The sequence below is a fragment of the Acomys minous genome, assembly GCF_964271855.1.
Source record: "Acomys minous genome assembly, chromosome: 16".
Classification (NCBI taxonomy): Eukaryota; Metazoa; Chordata; class Mammalia; order Rodentia; family Muridae; genus Acomys; species Acomys minous.
In genome coordinates, this window is record NC_140498.1 from 37,173,464 (window position 1) to 37,192,092 (window position 18,629).

The following is an 18,629-nucleotide window of genomic DNA, read 5'->3' on the forward strand; positions in this document are numbered from 1 at the left end:
GGTGTGGTGGTGCACGCCTTTAATCCAGCACTTGGGAGGCAGAGGCAGGTAGATCACTGTGAACTTGAGGCCAGTCTAAGTCTACAAAGTGAGTCTAGGACAGCCAAGGCTACAGAGAAACCCTGTCTCAAAAAAAATAAAAACTTAAAAAAAACCCCATCACATGGGATGAAGGAAACCACTTGGCAAAATCTAGTACTTCTTCCTGATAAAAACTTTTAGTAATATGGGCTGGGCAGTGGCGGCTCAAGCCTTTAATCCAGTACTTGGGAGGCAGAGGCAGGAGGATCTAGTTGAGTTTGAGGACAGCCTGGAACAGAGGGAGTTCTAGGACAGCCTAGGCTCTGCAGAGAAACCCTGCCTCAAAAAACCAAGAAAACAAAATAAAACATAATGAATAGTTTGTAGCCAGGCATGGTGATGCATGCCTGCAATCCCAATACTCAGGGAGGCAGAGGCAGAGGCAGAGGCAGGTGGATCTCTACAGCTCAAGAAGGACAGAACAGAAGTGTCTTGTAGCAAATACAACTGTCTATGCTACTGGTTCTCAACCTTGTTAATGCTGTGACCCTTTAAAACAGTCCATGTTGTGGTGACCCACAAGCATAAAATTATTTTTGTTGCTACTGTTAACGTTGTAACTGTTGCTACTGTAACTGTTGTAATGTATCTGCTATAAAGGCTAGTTGATATGCAGCGCCTGAGAGAAGATCATTTGACCCTCCCAAAGGGGTTGTGACCCACAGGTTGAGAACCTCTGATCTATGCAGAAAAATCAGAAGAGTCAACAAAATGGTCTTGGATCCAATGAGCGTTCAGATTAAGGTTAATGAATAAAACCAGCTGCTCCATATGCAACAGTAAAAGGGTGGTATCTGAAATCACAAAACCATGTACATTAGCACACCCAATGTGAGACATGTAGATAAACCCTAACAAATGTGTAAGACCTACAAGAAAATGATAAAATGTTAAACCAAAGGACTAAACTGAGATGGTCTCTGCACTGAGAAGATGGTATTATTGAGATGTCAGCCAATTCTTCCTCCATCTACAACTTAATGCCACTCTTTATTTTATTTTTGATACAAGGTTTCTCTGTGTAGCCTTGGCTGTCCTGGACTAACTTTGTAGACCAGGCTGGCCTCAAACTCACAGTGATCCGCCTGCCTCTACCTCCCAAGTGCTGGGATTAAAGGCGTGCGCCACCATGCCTGGCTCTTATGCCACTCTTATCAAAATCCAAGGCTTTTTTTTTTTTTGGGTAGATGCTGCACAAACTTCTCTAAACTGTACATAAGGTTAAAAAAAAATTAACTTAGGACTGTTTTATGGTAAATGTATAGTAAGATGGTGTGGAGCTGGGCATGGCAGCCTGTACTGTAATCCTAGCACGTGGAAGGGTGAAGCAGGAAGACTGTCATATTTGAGGTTAGTTTATACACATAGTAGGCTATCCAAACAAACAAACAAACAAACAAACAAACAAAAAACCCTAAAAAACCAACACTCAAACACAAACATGATCAACAGAACAGCTGTAAATCCAGAAATAAGACTCACACAAATACCATCAAGTGATCTATGTAAAAGAAACAAAGCAAATGAAGGATAGAAAAGACAGGCTTTCCAAATAAAAGTGCTGGTTTAATGAGCCATCAAAAAGTAATCTCAATACAGAACTTACCTTTGTCACAAAAATTAACTCAAAATATACCCTAGGAGGACAAGTGGCTCAGTGACTTGCCACCAAGCCTGACAACCTGCGTTTACTCCCTAGATCCTACACGGTGGGAAGAGAAAACTAACTCCTACAAGTTTGTCCTGTGATCCCCGTAAGCATGCCATGGCACACAGGAGCTCTCCCTACCTCCACACATACACATACAAAATGTATCACAGACTAAATGTAAAACACAAAACTATAAACTAGAAGACAGAAATCTAAACACTGTTGCCTTGGCAATAACCTGTGAGATAATCACCAAATATACAATCCATGAACTGATTTTCATCCGAAAATTTAGACTCTGCTAAAGATAGTCAAGAGAATAAAAAGACACCTACAAACTGCAAGAACAAATTCAAGACATATTGGACAAAGGACTGTTAGACATAAATACATAGAACTCTCACCAGACAGTGCATACTTTTAATCTTCACACTCTGGAGGCAAAGGCAGCTGAATCTCTGTGAGTTTGAGGCTAGCCTGGTCTACAAAGAGTTCGAGGACAGCCAGGGATACAGAGAGAAACCCTGTCTTGAAAATCTAAAAGCACTCTCAAAACTCAGTAATAAGAAAACAACTCTTTGTGAAGTGGGCTGAAGGCCAGGCACAGTGAAGAGACACACTTTGTAGACCAGGCTGGCCTGGAACTCAGTGATCCACCTGCCTCTACCTTCCTGAGGGTTAGGATTAAAGGCATACAGCACCGTGCCTGGGCTCTCAGCTCAAATATTTAATAAGACTCTTCACAAAGATGAGCAGGTGAAAACATACATGATAGCACATCACTAATTAAACTAATCATTCTACAATGGTCAAAGTACAGAGTTTCAGCTGGGCACTATGGTACATGCCTGTAATCCCAGCACTCGGGAGGCAGAGGCAGAAGCAGGTGGATCTGTAAGTTCGAGGCCAGCCTGGTCTACATAGTGACTCCAGGACAGCCAAAGCTGCACAGAGAAAGTCTGTCTTAAAAAACCAAACCAACCAAAAAACCAAAACTACAGAGTTTTGAAAATACCAAGGCTGAGGAGACTAAAGCAATAAAGATCCTCCTTCACAATTACTTTGGAGGACAGTTTGCCCCACCCCCTACCCCATTCCCTTCTCTCTCAATAAAATTCTTTTTTTGTTATTACTTTTTTCTTTCTTCTTTTTTAAAAAAAATATATTCTTGGGGCTGGAGAGATGGCTCAGTGATTAAGAGCGCCACCTGCTCTTCCAGAAGTCCGAGTTCAATTCCCAGCAACCACATGGTGGCTCACAATCATCTATAATGTAATCTGATACCCTCTTCTGCAGATAAAGCACTCATATGCAATAAATAAAATAAATAAATCTTTAAAAAATATATTCTTTCCCATTCCAACTTTTCTCAGGTCCTCCCTGGAAACTTCTCTTTTGATACAAGGTCTCACTATGTAGTCTGGTTGATCCCAAACTCACTATATATAGCCAAGACTGGGCTCAAACTTGTGATCCTCCTGCCTCTGTCTCTCAAGTGTTATGATTTAGGTTTACACTGCCACATTCAGCCTCCAGTCTGGCAATTTACTAGATGACCCAAAGGAAGCAAAAACTTGGGTCCACTCAGAAACCTGTATACAGAAACAAGCAAGTTGTCCTTTAGTGTGTGAGTGAATAAATTATGGAATATAGCAATGGATTTTACTCTGTACTACAAAGAAAATGAATTATCACAACATGAAAAGGTATGTAGGAAACAGTACTTAATACTGACTGAAAGAAGGCAGTTTAAAAGGGCTACACACTGTCAATGAATCAAAGTATCTGGTATTCTGGAAAAGGCAAAAGTAGGAAGATATTAAAAACAAAGGGAGGGGGGGACAGGAAAGAGTGTTTTCAGACAATTGAGCTACTACTGGCAAACAGATGCCATCATAAATTTGTACAAACCCAGAGCGTATACACTGATGGTGAACCTGATAATGATGTAAGTTATGTGTTTTGGGTGCTAATGATGTGACAATAAAGGTTCACTCATTTCAATAAATACACCTTTCTAGGAATGGATGCTGATAATGAGGGAGGCTGTCAATGTAGGGCGAACAAGAGGCTACCTTAAAAAACAAAACAAAAGCAAAAACCAAACAAAACAAAAAACCCAAAATGCAGTCTGTACAATTTGGCTATGTGCTATGAACCTAAAAAACATTCTAAAAAACAAACCCATTGTCACAAAGAAAAAAAAATCCCTAATTGTTCAATTTTACCAATGAAGAATCAGGAACCAAATGCTGGAGTGAAAACCTGCTAGCTCAGAGAGGCAGAGAAATCACCCTACAAAGCAAAAAGCCAGAAACCAAAAGCTCAAAGCTAAAAGCCCAAGGCCACAAGCTTGCTAGCCCACCCAACAGCCCAGAAGGAGAAAGCCAAAAAACCTTTTTCTTCTCTAAGATGAATCTTCTCTTAAAGCCCCTCCTTTCTACTTAATCCCTGTCAGCTGGTCTCTCGATCCACCTCTTGACCTAGGGTTAACTTTATTAAATCCTGTGTACAGAAAGCTCTTGGATTAAAGGTGTGTGCAAAGGCTGAACTACACCAAACAAAAGGCAAGTCTTTACAGTTCACAATCTTGGGATTCACAATGGGATCAAATATCGTGCAATACAAATCTATTAAAGCACACATACAAAAATTATACATGAACTGGACACTGTGGTGCACACCTGTAATCCCTGCACTCTGGGGGGCAGGGGCAGGAGGATCAGTAGAAATTGGAGGCCAGCCTGGTCTACAAAGTGAGTCCAAGACAGCCAAAGCTACACAGAAAAACCCTGTCTCTAAAAAAACAAACAACAATGACAACAACAAACAAAAACAAAGGAAGCAAAACAACAAAATAATTATACATGGGGCTGAAGCATGGCACTGAGATTAAGAGCACTGACTGCTGTTTCTGAGGATCCAAATGCCAGTTCCCAGCATCTGGAACTCTAGTTCCAGTGGACATGACTTCCTCTCCTGGCCTTGGGGGTATTACATGCACATGATGCACAGACATGCAGGCAAAACACCCATACACACAAGGGGGGAAAAAAAGAATAATTTAAAAAAGACATCTATAAGTTGAAGACATAAAAGTAGACGTGAGGCTGAGTACTGAGGACTAGTGGGAGGGTCGTGCATGGAGTACTGAGGAAAACATGTTCAAAGTATATTACCTGCATGAAATCAACCTAATGTAATCCTGTACAAGACATACAATATTAGTAAGCAGACATCCAGATCACATAATTAAACATGACTTAATTTCATCTTTAGGGTATAGTTACATGGAAACTGTGTATTAATCAATAAATAAAAATAGTATTTGTATATATTCTAGTCCACAGGTGAGCATTATCCCAGACCAACTTCTCAGAACAGACTGAGTCACTGTGGCTGATGTCTTTTGAACAGTATCTTCTTATTGCTCTGCTCCTAAGGACAAAGTCCCTCCTGTTAGGAGTATGCATGAGAGCAATGGCATTCCAGTGTCTGCAAGCACTTAGTTAACACCACGGAGTACGCAGCACATCATTGGTACTAAGATGAGAAGGCTGTGAGTCAAGCTTGTCCTGATCCACAGGAGCCTCTGATCAAGATGAGTACACAGAACATATCCACTGCAGATAAGCACAGACAGGCAATTCTGAAAATTCAGGAACTGCTGCAGAGACATCAGAAAATAGAAAAACACCTAGATTTGAGCTGACAGAGATATGCTAAAGAAATGGGTGGTTTTTGGACATCACTTTAAAGACACTCAAAGAAAAAGAAGAAGAAAGGAATAATGATATGAAAATAGGAGTAGACACAAGTAAATAAGGAGTACACACCAAGTGTCCTGGCTGACACAGATCTGGGACAGGAACTCTAGGCAGCAACAGTGAGGCCCAACAGTGGCTAACACAGGCAGAGGAGATGCTCATTAGATAGATGTTCTACTGCAGCCCAAGTGATGTTTGTTCTAGCTTCTAGGGTTACACAGGTGACCAAGACAGATTATTTTACCAACTATGTGAAGAATAACAACTGAGTGGAATCCTGAGAAAACTATTCACACACCTACCTGAATGTAGAACTATTCATAGAGATCAGTGAGGGGTTAGAATGGCGGAACAAAAAGAAAACTCACCTAACTGGAGGAATAGAGACAAACCCAGAAAGGCTCTTTGTCTAGTTTTTAATTTAAGCTTCAGCCTCAGATCTGACAGACAGGAACTAACTGAAGAAGCACAAAGGGACAAGTTAGAAAGAGTAACCCCAACTCTGCAGTAATCCCCAATACATACTCTTTTAAAGCATTAGCACATTATGTCACTTTCTGTGTGAGTACAGTTATCTGAAAAGATTAAATTACAGGGTTCTGATAAACACTTGTATATCATTTTTCTGTTGCTGAATGAAACTGTACTCCTAAAGTCCCAAAGAATGGAGATATTAGCATACTTCAATATGGTAAAAATTATGGTACAAATTTGGCATTAAAAGAATCTACTTCCAAATGGAAAATAAGATCAGTACATATAAGGTTTCAGGAAACAAACAAACAAAACCAACCTATTCACTTAAACACTTTGGAAGATAGAGATGTTTGCCCAAAATCCATACTTTGTTATCACAGGATGTCACTGGAAAGTAGTTACTCAATCAGAGACACTGTATCTAAGTTTCTTGCCTCTTAGCAGGGCAATTAAAATATAATTACATCAATCCCTCATTCCTTCCATATCCCCCCCTTAAATGATGACCTCTTTTCTTTTGAGATATATATATATATATATAAAATCTACTGAGTCCCTTTAGTGGTTTATGTGTATGATTTCAGGGCTGATCACATTCTACTAGATAACCAATTAGCTAGCTGCTAGGTGCCAGCTGTAGCTCTTGGGAGAGCAGGCCCAGCAAAGTAGAGCTGGACCTGGTGGTGTGGAGATGGGTGAGCTGGCCCAGAGGGCATGAGAGCAGGAGAGACAGTCCTGCTAGTTGGGGCAGTGCTGGAGAGCTCACCCTGGTGGGGCACGAAAACTGGTGGGCTGACCAACTCAGCTATCATTCAGGCCCAGATCTAGGGCTTAGATTTGGCCCACTCCAAATCTACCCCATCTATGAACTGCTGGAGCTTGTTAAGGGCCCGGTCCTGCAGATCCAAAGTTGCAGGATCTCCAGTCACAGGGTGACAACAGGATATCTGAGAGGAGTCCCAGTGAGGATCCAATGTGGATGGTGTGGCAGAAGCCAGGGGCTTTGAACCAGACCAATGACTCACTGCAATGAACATTTGCAAGTAAAGATATGTGGACAAAAGAGTATACTGTGTGACACACTACAGCTTCTACGAGGAGATTTTTTTTTTTTGTATTTTGTTGTTTTATTTGGAGGGAGTTGCAAGGGCAGATATGAAGGGACAGGAAGATGAGTGGGATTGGGGTTCATGATGTGAAATTCACATAGAACCAAGAAAAAGTTAAAAAAAGAAAGAAAGCAATGAAGAAAGAAAGAAAGAAAGAAAGAAAGAAAGAAAGAACGAACAAACCAACTAGGGGCACCTCCCTGAGGAATTCTCCCTCTCTCAGCAATGATCAGATTCTTTCATAGGATGGGGCACTCTGAGATTTCCCCTTTCACATAAGCACGCCCATTCATACTATCAATGTTCAGATCTTAGGTAGGCAACCAATTTCAATACATGCACTTAAACACAAAAGCACACACTTCAGAATATTTACCAGTCTTAGCCATAAGCATGTTATATATATGTAACAAATACCTACAACTATAGCAGAAAGTAAGTCTACTGTACATATTTTACAGATGGGAAAATTGATAATGAAGTAAGTTTTATTTAGAGCTACATAGCTAGTAAATAATAATGAAATAATCAGTAATTAGATTCTTGAATAAATCTGCAACATAAAGGTAAGAGCACACAGCTTATTATTATGTTAATGAGATGGTAACTGGAAGAAATAAATGAACTCAGAGGAAAACGAGAGGCATGACAAGAAGCTAGTGTTCTAAGCACAACCTAATAACCTGACAGTATTTACCAGCAAGTCATTCCAAAAACAGTGTGCCCACTCAGAGAAGCTTCAGTGCTATACATAGTGACAGCATAGGCTCAGTACTGTCACTGTCTGGTCTACAATAATTAAAAGCAAGTATGAAAACTGGAGCAATGAGGCATGGTGTGGTGGCACATGCCTTTGATCCCAGCACTCGAGGTAGAGGCAAGTAGATCTCTGAGTTTGAGGCCAGCCTGGTCTACAGAGCAAGTTCCTGGGTTCTGTACAATAAATAGCCAAGGCTGTTGTATAGAGAAACTTTGTCTCCAAAAGCAAAACCAAAAAAGCAAAACCAAAACAAAAAGAAAAATTGAACAATGAAAGACGGAAAGGTTTTCTTGAAGAAGCCCAGAGTTGGACTGGGAAGATGGCTCAGTGGGTGAAGTACAAGCACAAGCACAAGCACAAGGACCTGAGGGTTGGTTGGTTGGTTTTTTCAAGACACGGTTTCTCTATGTAGCCCTGATTATCTATTGTTGACCAGGCTGGCCTTGAACTCACAGAGATCCACCTGCCTCTGCCTCCCAAATGCTGGGATTAAAGGTGGGAGTCACCACGTTCAGCAGGACCTGAGTTTTGATCCCAGAACCCACGTAAAAGGCTAGGCTGACTCTGTAAATCAGTGCAATGTTCCTCAAAAAAAACCCAGAAACAGATCTAGTATGGTCCAGCTATATACCCAAAGGACCCCATTGCCCACTACAGAAATAGAGATGTTCATCCATTTTCTCATCATTGTTGTATTTTCAAGAGCTGGTACATGGAATCAGCCTAGATGAGAAGAGGAATTTTAATTCAGAACATGGCTGCTCTACCAAGAGATCACATCCAAAGACCTTCTAGGTCTATGTGATCTGGCTGGAATACAAACACGCCTTTAATCCAGGAGACAGAGGAAAGGAGATCTAAATTCAAGGCCAGCCTGGTATAGAGCAAGTTTCAGGTACAGGTGTAGTAAGTAGTACAATGCCTTTAATCCCAACAATGAAGGTAAAGTGAATTTGTAAAAGGAAGCACCCATGCTTGAAAGTGATGTTTAGTTGAGTAGCAGAAAACGTGATGAACCAGAGAAAGATTTGACAGAACAGGACATGGCCAACTCTCACAAGAAGAGAGAGGAGGACTGGAGAGATGGCTCAGAGTTTAAGAGCACTGTCTGTTCTTGCAAAGACCCTGAGTTCAATTCCCAGCAACTACATAGTGGCTCATAACCATATACAATGAGATTTGGTACCTTCTTCTGGAGGGTAGTCACACATGTGGGCAGAGTATGTATAAATAAATAAATAAGTCTTAAAAAGAAAAAGAAGAGGAGAAGGAGGAAAAAGAGGAGGAGGAGGGGGAAGCTACTTAAGGGAGCTACACAGAATGAGGGAGAGAGGCGGCAGTTTTACCAGAGTTTTACAGAGAGAGGTAGCAAGCTAGACTGTGGTGAAGACCTAATGAGCCAGATAATGAGAAAGAGCCAGAAGATTAGAACAGATTGCTGGAGTTAGTTTGAGGCCAAGCAGAGCAATTCAGGGGCTGAGAGAAAAGCCAGATTGAGTAAGTCAGATGGGAGAGGAGTTTGAGCCAAAACAGCTGAATTGAACCAGCCATCCCAGAACTTAGAACAAGAAAAAGTGAGCTTTTAAAGGAGTAAGTCTCAGAGGCTGAAAACACTCTAGGCCTAGGTTAGACTGTATAGAGCATCAAGGACTAGGCCTAAGTTAGTAAACGGTGGCAATAAGCCTCCAAAATAACAGTTACAACAGAATAAAAGTTCTGTTGCATGGATGTCCATCAGTTGATGAATGGATAATGAAACCAAGGAAATGATAAAGCTACAAAGAAAGATAAAATCATGAAATGTGTAGGTAAATGTATGGAACCTGGAAAATATTAGGCCCACCCCAGAAAGACAAAGAGGATAACCTCCCTGGCAGTATTTATCCCCTTGGCCAACTGTCTCTGCCAGGTCCTTCCTACAGTAGGTTTACTTTCACTGGTCACATGTTCTTACTCCTATGAGGACAATTTTTAGCTGTGTGTTGACTTGGAGCACCTGTAGAAGCCAGAAAATTAGAAGGGACCACTGGTGGGCACCCAACATAGATAGACCTTGGGCCTCTGCCTACACATATGCTTATCTGTTATCACAGAAGGCCAGTTGATTACACACAGGAGGAAGACACTTTCCAAAAGCTGATTTAGCCCTGGCTGCATTAGAAACTTACAGGTTTCCAACACTACCCTCTAGCATTGAAGCTCAGCTCATCCTGCAATTCCTCACTATTTTCAAAGTTTTAGCCAGGCTTGCTTACATTATTATGGAGTATCCACTGCAGACTTTTTTTCCACTCACAAACATAGTGTAGGACCTGGCAGACAGTGGGTCATCAGGATAAATACTTGCTAGGAAGGGAGGGTATGACACCCTCTTCTTCAAGTCAGGAAGCACTGAAGGTTCCCCATGTTTGGCAGAGGCTGCCAAGTCATCACTTGTGTAGTGACTTCTTACACAATATCCTGAAAGTGTTTCTATCTATATTTTATCTAGATCATTAGCTTAGATGTTTTACTTTCCTTGGTCAGCTGCCTTCTCTAGTTGTTTTCAATTAGGCGTCACCGTATTTCATTCACTACAGCCAATTTTACCTCTGTAATACTAGCCCTTGGGAAGTGGTGGCAGGAGGAGCAGGAAAGACCAGCCTCAGTTACATGCTGAGTTTGAGGCCTGTCTGGATTGCATGAGACTGTCTCAAAAAGACCAAGACAAACAAACCTATCTCTAGAAAGATAAAGAAATTACACTGGTTGCCAAATAATAAAAGTAGCTTTATTACATGCCATTATGCCTAACACTTTACTGTTTCAAGCAGTCCTTGAGGCTGAAAAACAACCTTGTAAAGGCCTTGCTGAGTGTGCCTTTATGCTCTCATTCCATAAGAATGTGGCTCAGGGTTAAGACTTTTCTCACCTGAGAGAAGACTTTGATAGCTACATCCAAAACTTAAAAGCCAATTTCTTTGGGTCACAAGATGGCTAGGCAGGTAAAAGCACATGCTAGACTGACAACCCGAATCTGAACACTGGGTCCCACAGCTGAAGAAAATAACAAACTCTGGAAGTTGTCCTTTGATGTCCACATGCACTATGACACACATCACCATCCTCCGGTAATAAAAAGTAATGTGTAAAGATAAAAAGTGTCTTGATTGTGACTATGGTTTCATAGTGTATACATGATAAAGTGAAAGTATACATTTTACATACCTGTTTAACTTAAGTTCTCAATAATGTCTGAAAATAAAAATATTTAGAACACATGGTAACATGAAAAAAAAATACCTCCCCAAAGTAAATAAGTAAACAAGGGGCAACATTTTAGAATGCCAAAAGCTTCCTCCCCCACCCCCCCAAGACAGGGCTTCTCTGTGTAGCTTAGGCTGTCCTAGACTCACTTTGTAGACCAGGCTGGTCTCCAACTTACAGAGATCCGCCTGCCTCTGCCTCCCTGAGAGCTGGGATTATAGGCGTGCTCCATCGTGCCTGGCACTGCTTTTTAAAATTTTTATCACCAAGTTTTATCATATAGTTTTACCCATATCCCCAATATTAATTTCTCTGTTCTAACAGACCTAGGAGGCTGAAATTCTACCTTTTTTGTTTTTAATTAACTTATTTTTATTTTATACGCATTGGTGTTTTCCCTGCACATATGCCTGTGTGAGAGTGTTACATCCTGGAGTTTCAGACAGTTGTGAGTTGCCATGTGGGTGCTGGGAATTGAACCCAGGCCTGGGAAGAGCAGTTGATGCTCTTAACTGTTAAGCCATCTCTCTAGCCCTCTGGAATTCCACTTTTCAATACTCATAAATTCCTATGTTAAAGAAATGCCTCAACAGTTTAGAGTGGACACAGATAAAGAAATGAGAACACCAAAACCAAAGAATTCAAGTAAGGAAATGAAACAAACATTGAGGAGTCAAGTCACCCCCCTCCCCAGGAGTATCAAGGACTAAAGTAGTAGTGCATCTGGTATGAGGGACAGGGTCTCTACTCATAACCAGGTTTGCATGTAGAACCTAATTTGGGACAAGCTGATTATCTCCCCAAGGATTATAGTACCTTCCCCTCCCTTTTTTTTCCTTAAACAACAACAACAACAAAACAACAAAACAAAAAAAAACCAAGGTTGCTATAAGGATTCAAAAACTAAACACATTCAAAATTGCCTAGTACAGACAAAAACCCATGGAAAACAGTAATGTTGGTTCTCTCTCATTGGTTTTAAATTTCAAAATTACACACTTGGGAAAGTATTTCACAAGCAACGATGTAATAAATGGATCACAGCTTTATGAAGTAACTTATAGCCCGTTGCTTCATCCTGCATGGGCTTCTCTACAAACCTGAATCACAATGTTAAATGGCCACTAACTCCTTCCACCAGTCCTTGGGAGCCGTCTTCAGCACCTCGGGGCTGCTAACAAATACAGCTTCTCTCCCTAAGTACACTGTACTGAGAATCTAGCAAACCTACCAGCTTTGTCAGCATCTACTGAACCAGCCAGCAGGCCTGGCAACTAGGGGGACCAGGCTTAACAACTCTCCTGGGCAAGCAGAGGTGAAAGTGGCTTAGCTAAACACATGCGCTGAAGGCACATGGTAGTCAGACCAGCATGAACCATTGTGTAGCACTTTGCTTCATTTCTACAAGGGACATTTAACCTTTAGTTCCAGGGTTTCGCTTCCTTACAGGGGCAGAGGCGCGGGTCAGAAGCACTTGGATCTGGTGTCTACTGAAAGCCCAGCAGGCCTTAAGAGAACTGCTGCTCCCTCGGGGTGTGAGAAAGCCTGCTTCTCCCTCCTCACCCCAGGACAAGCCTCCTGGCTCAGGAACAACCTCCCACCACAGCTATTTTCAGACCTTATCACTCTAATTCAAGAAAAAGCAAGACAGTACCAGAGGAGCAGACACATTCACAGTTTGTAACACTAAGCCTTCTTTGTTTTCTTGAGGACAGGAAGAAGAAAATGATATATCATTTATAATTAATCAGTCATCAGGCAGCTGAAAGGCTGCTTCATTTCTAAACACTACAACAGCCAAGCAAAAATCATCAATAAAAACAACTCTCTGTATTAGTTATGCTTACATTCCTTAGGACCTTTAAAGAAACCAAATTTCCTGTTTTTTGTTTGTTTGTTTGTTTTTGTTTTTAAAGATAGGTTCTTGCAGCCAGGTGAAGTGTCACATACCAGTAATCCCAGCATAGGGGACACAGATGCAGGAGAATCTCTGTGAGTTTGAGACCAGGATGGTCTGCAAAGTGAGTCCAGGACAGCTAAGGCTATACACAGAAACCCTGTCTCAAAAAAATAAAACAACAACAAAAGGTTCTTGCATGTAGCACAGCCTTTAACAAGTGATCCTCCCAAGTGCCAGGATTACAGACATGTATCATATCTGGCCCTTGACCATTTCTTAAAGTTTCTGGAGGTGTGTGTGTGTGTCCCCTATTTATACTGAATTGTGTATACCTTGTTTTAAGGCAGGCCAAAGTATACTTCTGGCTAGATGTGTATCACTACATCTGGTTTTTTATTTTATTTGGTTTTTTGAGATAGGGTTTCTCTGTGTAGCCCTGGCTGTCCTGAGCTCACTTTGTAGAGCAGGCTGGCCTTAAACTCACAGCGATCTGCCTGCCTCTGCCTCCCAAGTGCTGGGATTAAAGGCATATGCCACCACGCCCGGCTACTACATCTGTCTTTAACATGGGTTCCAGGGATCGAATTCAGGTCATCAGGGTTGCTTGACAAGTGCTTTTATCCACTGAAGCATCTCTTTGGTTCTTTTGGGTTGCCTTGCCCCCTCACTGGCTGAAGTATTCTGGAGAGCGGGACCTGCATCTCCCTTGGGCCATACAGTGGAGCTGGCTCTGAGGGCGAAGGCATGGGTGAGCCAGCCCGGAGGGTGTAGCAGGAGAGCTGTCCCAGAACTTCACAGATTGCAGCACTTCGGAGAGTATGCCCCAAACCCTGACTGGGCAGCACAGTGGAGACATGGGTGCTGGTGAACCAGTCCCTGACTCCTGCTGATGGTTGTGGCACTGGGTAGGCTAGCCAGAGCAGTGCTGAAGCAGAGGTACAGATAAAAGGAGAGCTGACCAGATCAGCTACTACCCAGGCCCAGATCCAGGGCTCTGAACTGGCCCACTCAGAACTCTGAATCATCTTCAAAGTGTTGGGACCCCTGAAAGGGCCAGTCTAACCCTGCAGGATCTCCACGATATAGGGCAACAACAGGATAACTAGGCGTCCCAGTGAGGATCCAGTATTGAAGGTGTCACAGAAGCCAGGGACCTTGAGCCTGACCAATGACTCATTGCAGTGAACATTTGCGGACAAAGGGGTATACTGTGGGGCACATTACAGCTTCCACCATGAGATGTTGTTGCGTGTGTGGGTGGGGTGGATATGAGGGGACTGGGGGATGAGTGGGACTAGGGTACTCACAAAGAATCAATAAAAAGTTTTTAAAAATTGAATTCAAAACAGGTATTTAAGGTAATTAACTTTTTTTTTTTTTTTTTTGGTTTTTCGAGACAGGGTCTCTCTGTAGCCTTGGCTGTCCTGGACTCACTTTGTCGACCAGGCTGGCCTCGAACTCACAGTGATCCGCCCGCCTCTGCCTCCTGAGTGCTGGGATTAAAGGCATGCGCCACCACGCCCGGCTGGTAATTAACTTTTTAAAACAAAAGATTATTATATAGACAGTGTTCTGCCTACATATACGCCCACACACCAGAAGAGGTCACCAGATCTCATTTTAGATGGTCATGAGCCACCATGCTGGGAACTGAACTCAGAACCTCTGCAAGAACAGTCAGTGCTCTTAGCCGCTGGGCCACCTCTCCAGCCAGGCAATTAACTTTTCATTTATTTGCTTTTTCTAGACAGGGTTTCTTTGTGTAGTGTTGGCTGTCCTCAAAGTCACAGAGAGGCAATTAACATTTTTTGTTTTTTGAGACAAGGTCTCTGTGTTAGGCTTGGCTGTCCTAGACTAATTTTGTAGACCAGGCTGGCCTCGAACTCACAACAATCTGCCTGCCTCTGCCTCCCCAGTGCTGGGATTAAAGGCACGCACCACAACGTCTGGCCTGCAATTAACTTTTTAAAATACTGTAAAAACTATGGAGGAAAGGTTCTTTTATAGACAGAAGGCTATGAGAAGGTGGACACAGCCAGGTCAGGATCTGTAAGTTAAGGCTAGCACAGGAAATTTACCTTTTAGTGCCAGAGTCCAGTATGAAAAAGTAAACTCAGTTTACTAAGTACCTCGGTAGGTAGGTCAGGGATTACGATAAATGACTCACATGTATCATGACACTGAACCAATGCAACAACCCAACCAGACAGATGGTTACCACGGTCCACATATGATAAAGAGAACTGACGGTTACAGAAGGGATTTGTTTAAAGGCAGACAGCTTTAATTATTACAGTAAAAGCACAAATGATATCAAAACCTACCACTGAGTAGATCTAAGTAAAAACATCCAATAAAGTAGCTGAATTTAACTGATGGCAAACTAGGGATATATGACAGAACTTAACTGAGAGACCTACCCAAGAAATATCACTGATAAGCTTCAGAGAAAACCAAGGAAACACTCAAGGGTATCAGTGAAAAACATTATTACCTACAAGTCTGTTACAATTTATTTGAGAGAGGCATGCTCAGACATCATCATGGTTTTTCCATGCTTATGAAGAATATATTTCTCTCTCCTATTCCCCCTCTTCTTTCCTCTCTTGTTTTTTCCACACAAGGTTTCTCTGTGCATCTCTAGCTTTCCTGGAACATGCTCTGTAGACCAGGCTGGCCTCAAAATCAGAGTCCTCTGCTTCCCAAGTGCTGGGATTAAAAGGTGTGCACAACCATACCTGGCTGCAGAATTTATAGGCAGAATGGGGGAGTTGATGTTCCTCTAATAGTAACAAATTTCCAGTAGTTCCCCGAGATGTGCTGGTTGATGGGGCTGCCAACAAAAAGTACTATTGTTGTTTTAGGTTTTTGAAACAGGGTCTGTCTAGGTAGTCCTGGATGTACTGGAACAGCTAAGTAGACCAGGCTGGCTTCAAACTCAAAAAGATCTGTGTACCTCTGTCTCCTGAGTGCTGTGATTAAAGATGTGTGCCACCATGCCTAGCATAGCAACATTATTTTTCTTTTTTTGAGACAGGGTTTCTCTGTGCATCCTTGGCTGTCCTGAACTCACTTTGTAGACTAGGCTGGCTTCGAACTCATAGAGATCCACCTGCCTTTGCCTCCTGAGTGCTGGGATGCTTTAATCCAGTGTGTGCGCCCAGTTAAAGAAGGGTTTTATTTGTTGTTTCTTCAAGACAGGGTTTCTCTTGTAGACCTGGCTGACCTTGAACTCACAGAGATCCATCTGCCTCTGGCTCTCAACTGCTGGGATTAAAGGCGTGGGCCACTACCGCACGGCTTGGAGTGATCATTTTTACATGTGTGGGAAAAGTAGGTGTCCGATAAATGTTAGTGATATAAACCCATGTTAATAAGCTCTCATAATAAATAACAGGCTGTCATAAAACAAGGAATGCTTCTTAGAAACATGACTAATTAGAGTAAAATGGGGATTTGGAAAGTGGGCAAGGCTATGAGTAAAACATCCTGTATTGGACAAAGAGTCAAAGACATTCTGTAGATGATTAAATTACTACAGCACTTCTCTCTACAGATGAACACAGTAAAAAAGACCTGGGGAAAACAATGGCAGAATAATAATGAACAGAGAACAACAGTAAATGTAGGTGGTTAACATCCTGTATATAGGTCGGAAAAACAACCTAGAAAGCTATTAACTTGAAAAGCTAAAGAGAAAAACACAAATACATAAAGAAAAAAAAAAACAAAAAACAAACAAAAAACACAACAACAACAACAAAGCAAAAAAAAAAAAAACCCAAAGAGTACATATATAAAACTAATACCTAAACCTCAGCATAACACGAAACATTTAATGTTTCAAATCAAGGAGATCATACAAAAGTGAGCACATGCGCACAAGTCTAGCATCTCTGTGTCCCTGGATACATATATATTACTTGCCTAAAGCAAGAAAGGTTTCTTATAGGGCCTAGGCTAGAGTCATGGAGAAGTATCCTTAAAAACTTTGAAGTTCTGACTGAAAAGATGGCATAGCAGTTTAGAGTTGCTGCTGCTCCTCCAGGACATGGGTTTGTTTCCCAGCACTCACAGGACAAAAAACCCATACATAAAGTAAAAATAAGTACAACTTAAGAAAAGATGTTTACTTTGCTTTTATACATGTGAGTGTTTGCCTAAAGATGTGTATGTATGTATGTATGCATGCATATATGTATGTATTAATTACATGCAGTGCCTACAGAAGCCAGAAGAGGGCATCAGATTTCTCTGGAGCAGGAGTTACAGACACTTGTGAACCACAGAGTGGTTGGGAATTAAACCCAGATCCTCTTCAGCAAGCACTGAGCCATCTCTCCCATGGCCTCCCCCTCCCCCCCCCAAATGAGACCTAAACTTGAAGGTTTAGGTCTGCTCATGCTAAATGATGGGACAGCATGATGACTTAAGGGGCATCCATGAAGTCTCTGCACTTTATAAAACCTAAACTGAGACTGCCCAGGAGAGTAGTTGCAGCTGATGGGGATGTAGACTGCAGAAGAGAGAAGCAGACAAGGGAGCTTGGGGCTTCTCTGTAGAAAGAACTAAGTCACATAGAAAAAGAGAATACAGTTTATCCACATGTTCTCTTTTCTGAGATTAAAAAACATAAAAATGAACCAAGTCACAAACTACCATCAGCTGAAAGATATAAGAAGGAAAGAAAAGAAAAAAGAGGAAAAAAAAAAAAAGGAGGAAAGCCGTGTTTTACTATAATGTAAAAGAATTAGAGTAATGCGCAGAAGAAACACAGAAGCTTCTCCCCAGGTGGTTTCACTGCTACTGGAGACAGTCATCAGGACCCCAAACCTACCATGTGGTAGTGTTATATTTGCACCATCAATGATTGCCTGTGCCAGTTCATGGTCATTGCTTTCAAAAGCGTGTGCAGCAGCCTTCAAGGCATCCCAGATCTCCTTCCGGCCTTCAAACGCTGGTGCAGTGTCCCAAAATTCATCCCTCTTGCTGCGCAGTTGTCCATCTGTCATGGGATAATCGCTTTTCCATTTTGGTTTCTCCTTTTTCAAAGGCTGGTTACGACCTAGAGCAACTGAAAAGAGAAAAGGCTGACATCAATATCCACACACCCAAAACCCCAATTCTTTGCAGGGGGTTGGGGGAGAGAAGGTTATGTGGTTGTATTCCTGTTTTCAATTCTTTTACCACAAATAAGACATTTGTATATTTGCTGATTTCTGGTTGAAATTCTATTAATCAATCTGGAACAAATGGAGATAAGCTAGATGCAAAATTTTCTACATTTTGTTTGTTTTTTGAGACAGGGGTTCTCGGTATAGCCTTGGCTGTCCTGGAACTCCTTCTATAGATCAGGCCTTTCTTGAACCCAGAGATCTGCCTGCCTCTGCCTCCCAAGTGCTGGGATTAAGGTGTGTGCCACCACTGCCTGGCTCTTTTCTGCACTCCCTTCTTTCTTGAGACAGTTTCATACTGTAGCCCTGGATAGCTTCCAACTCACAGCAATTCTCTTGCTTTAGTTTCCCAAGTGGTAGTATTATAAGCATGAGCCACTGTAACAGGATGCATAATTTTCAGTAAGTCAATAGTTCTTTTTCATTCAGTATATTTCCAAAGGATGATTAAAAATAATTATAGG

The 18,629-nt window shown here is 41.8% G+C and overlaps 1 protein-coding gene across 3 annotated transcripts in view; it reads right to left on the reverse strand.

Moving 5' to 3' along the window:
* Window positions 1-18,629, reverse strand: part of UBTD2 (ubiquitin domain containing 2) — a 70,258-nt gene that overhangs the window by 3,374 nt on the left and 48,255 nt on the right. For all 3 annotated transcript variants that reach the window (XM_084763376.1, XM_084763378.1, XM_084763377.1), the window contains exon 2: window positions 17,829-18,065. In XM_084763376.1, coding sequence (XP_084619502.1) covers window positions 17,829-18,065 — 237 coding nt within the window. The remainder of the gene's footprint in view (window positions 1-17,828; window positions 18,066-18,629) is intronic.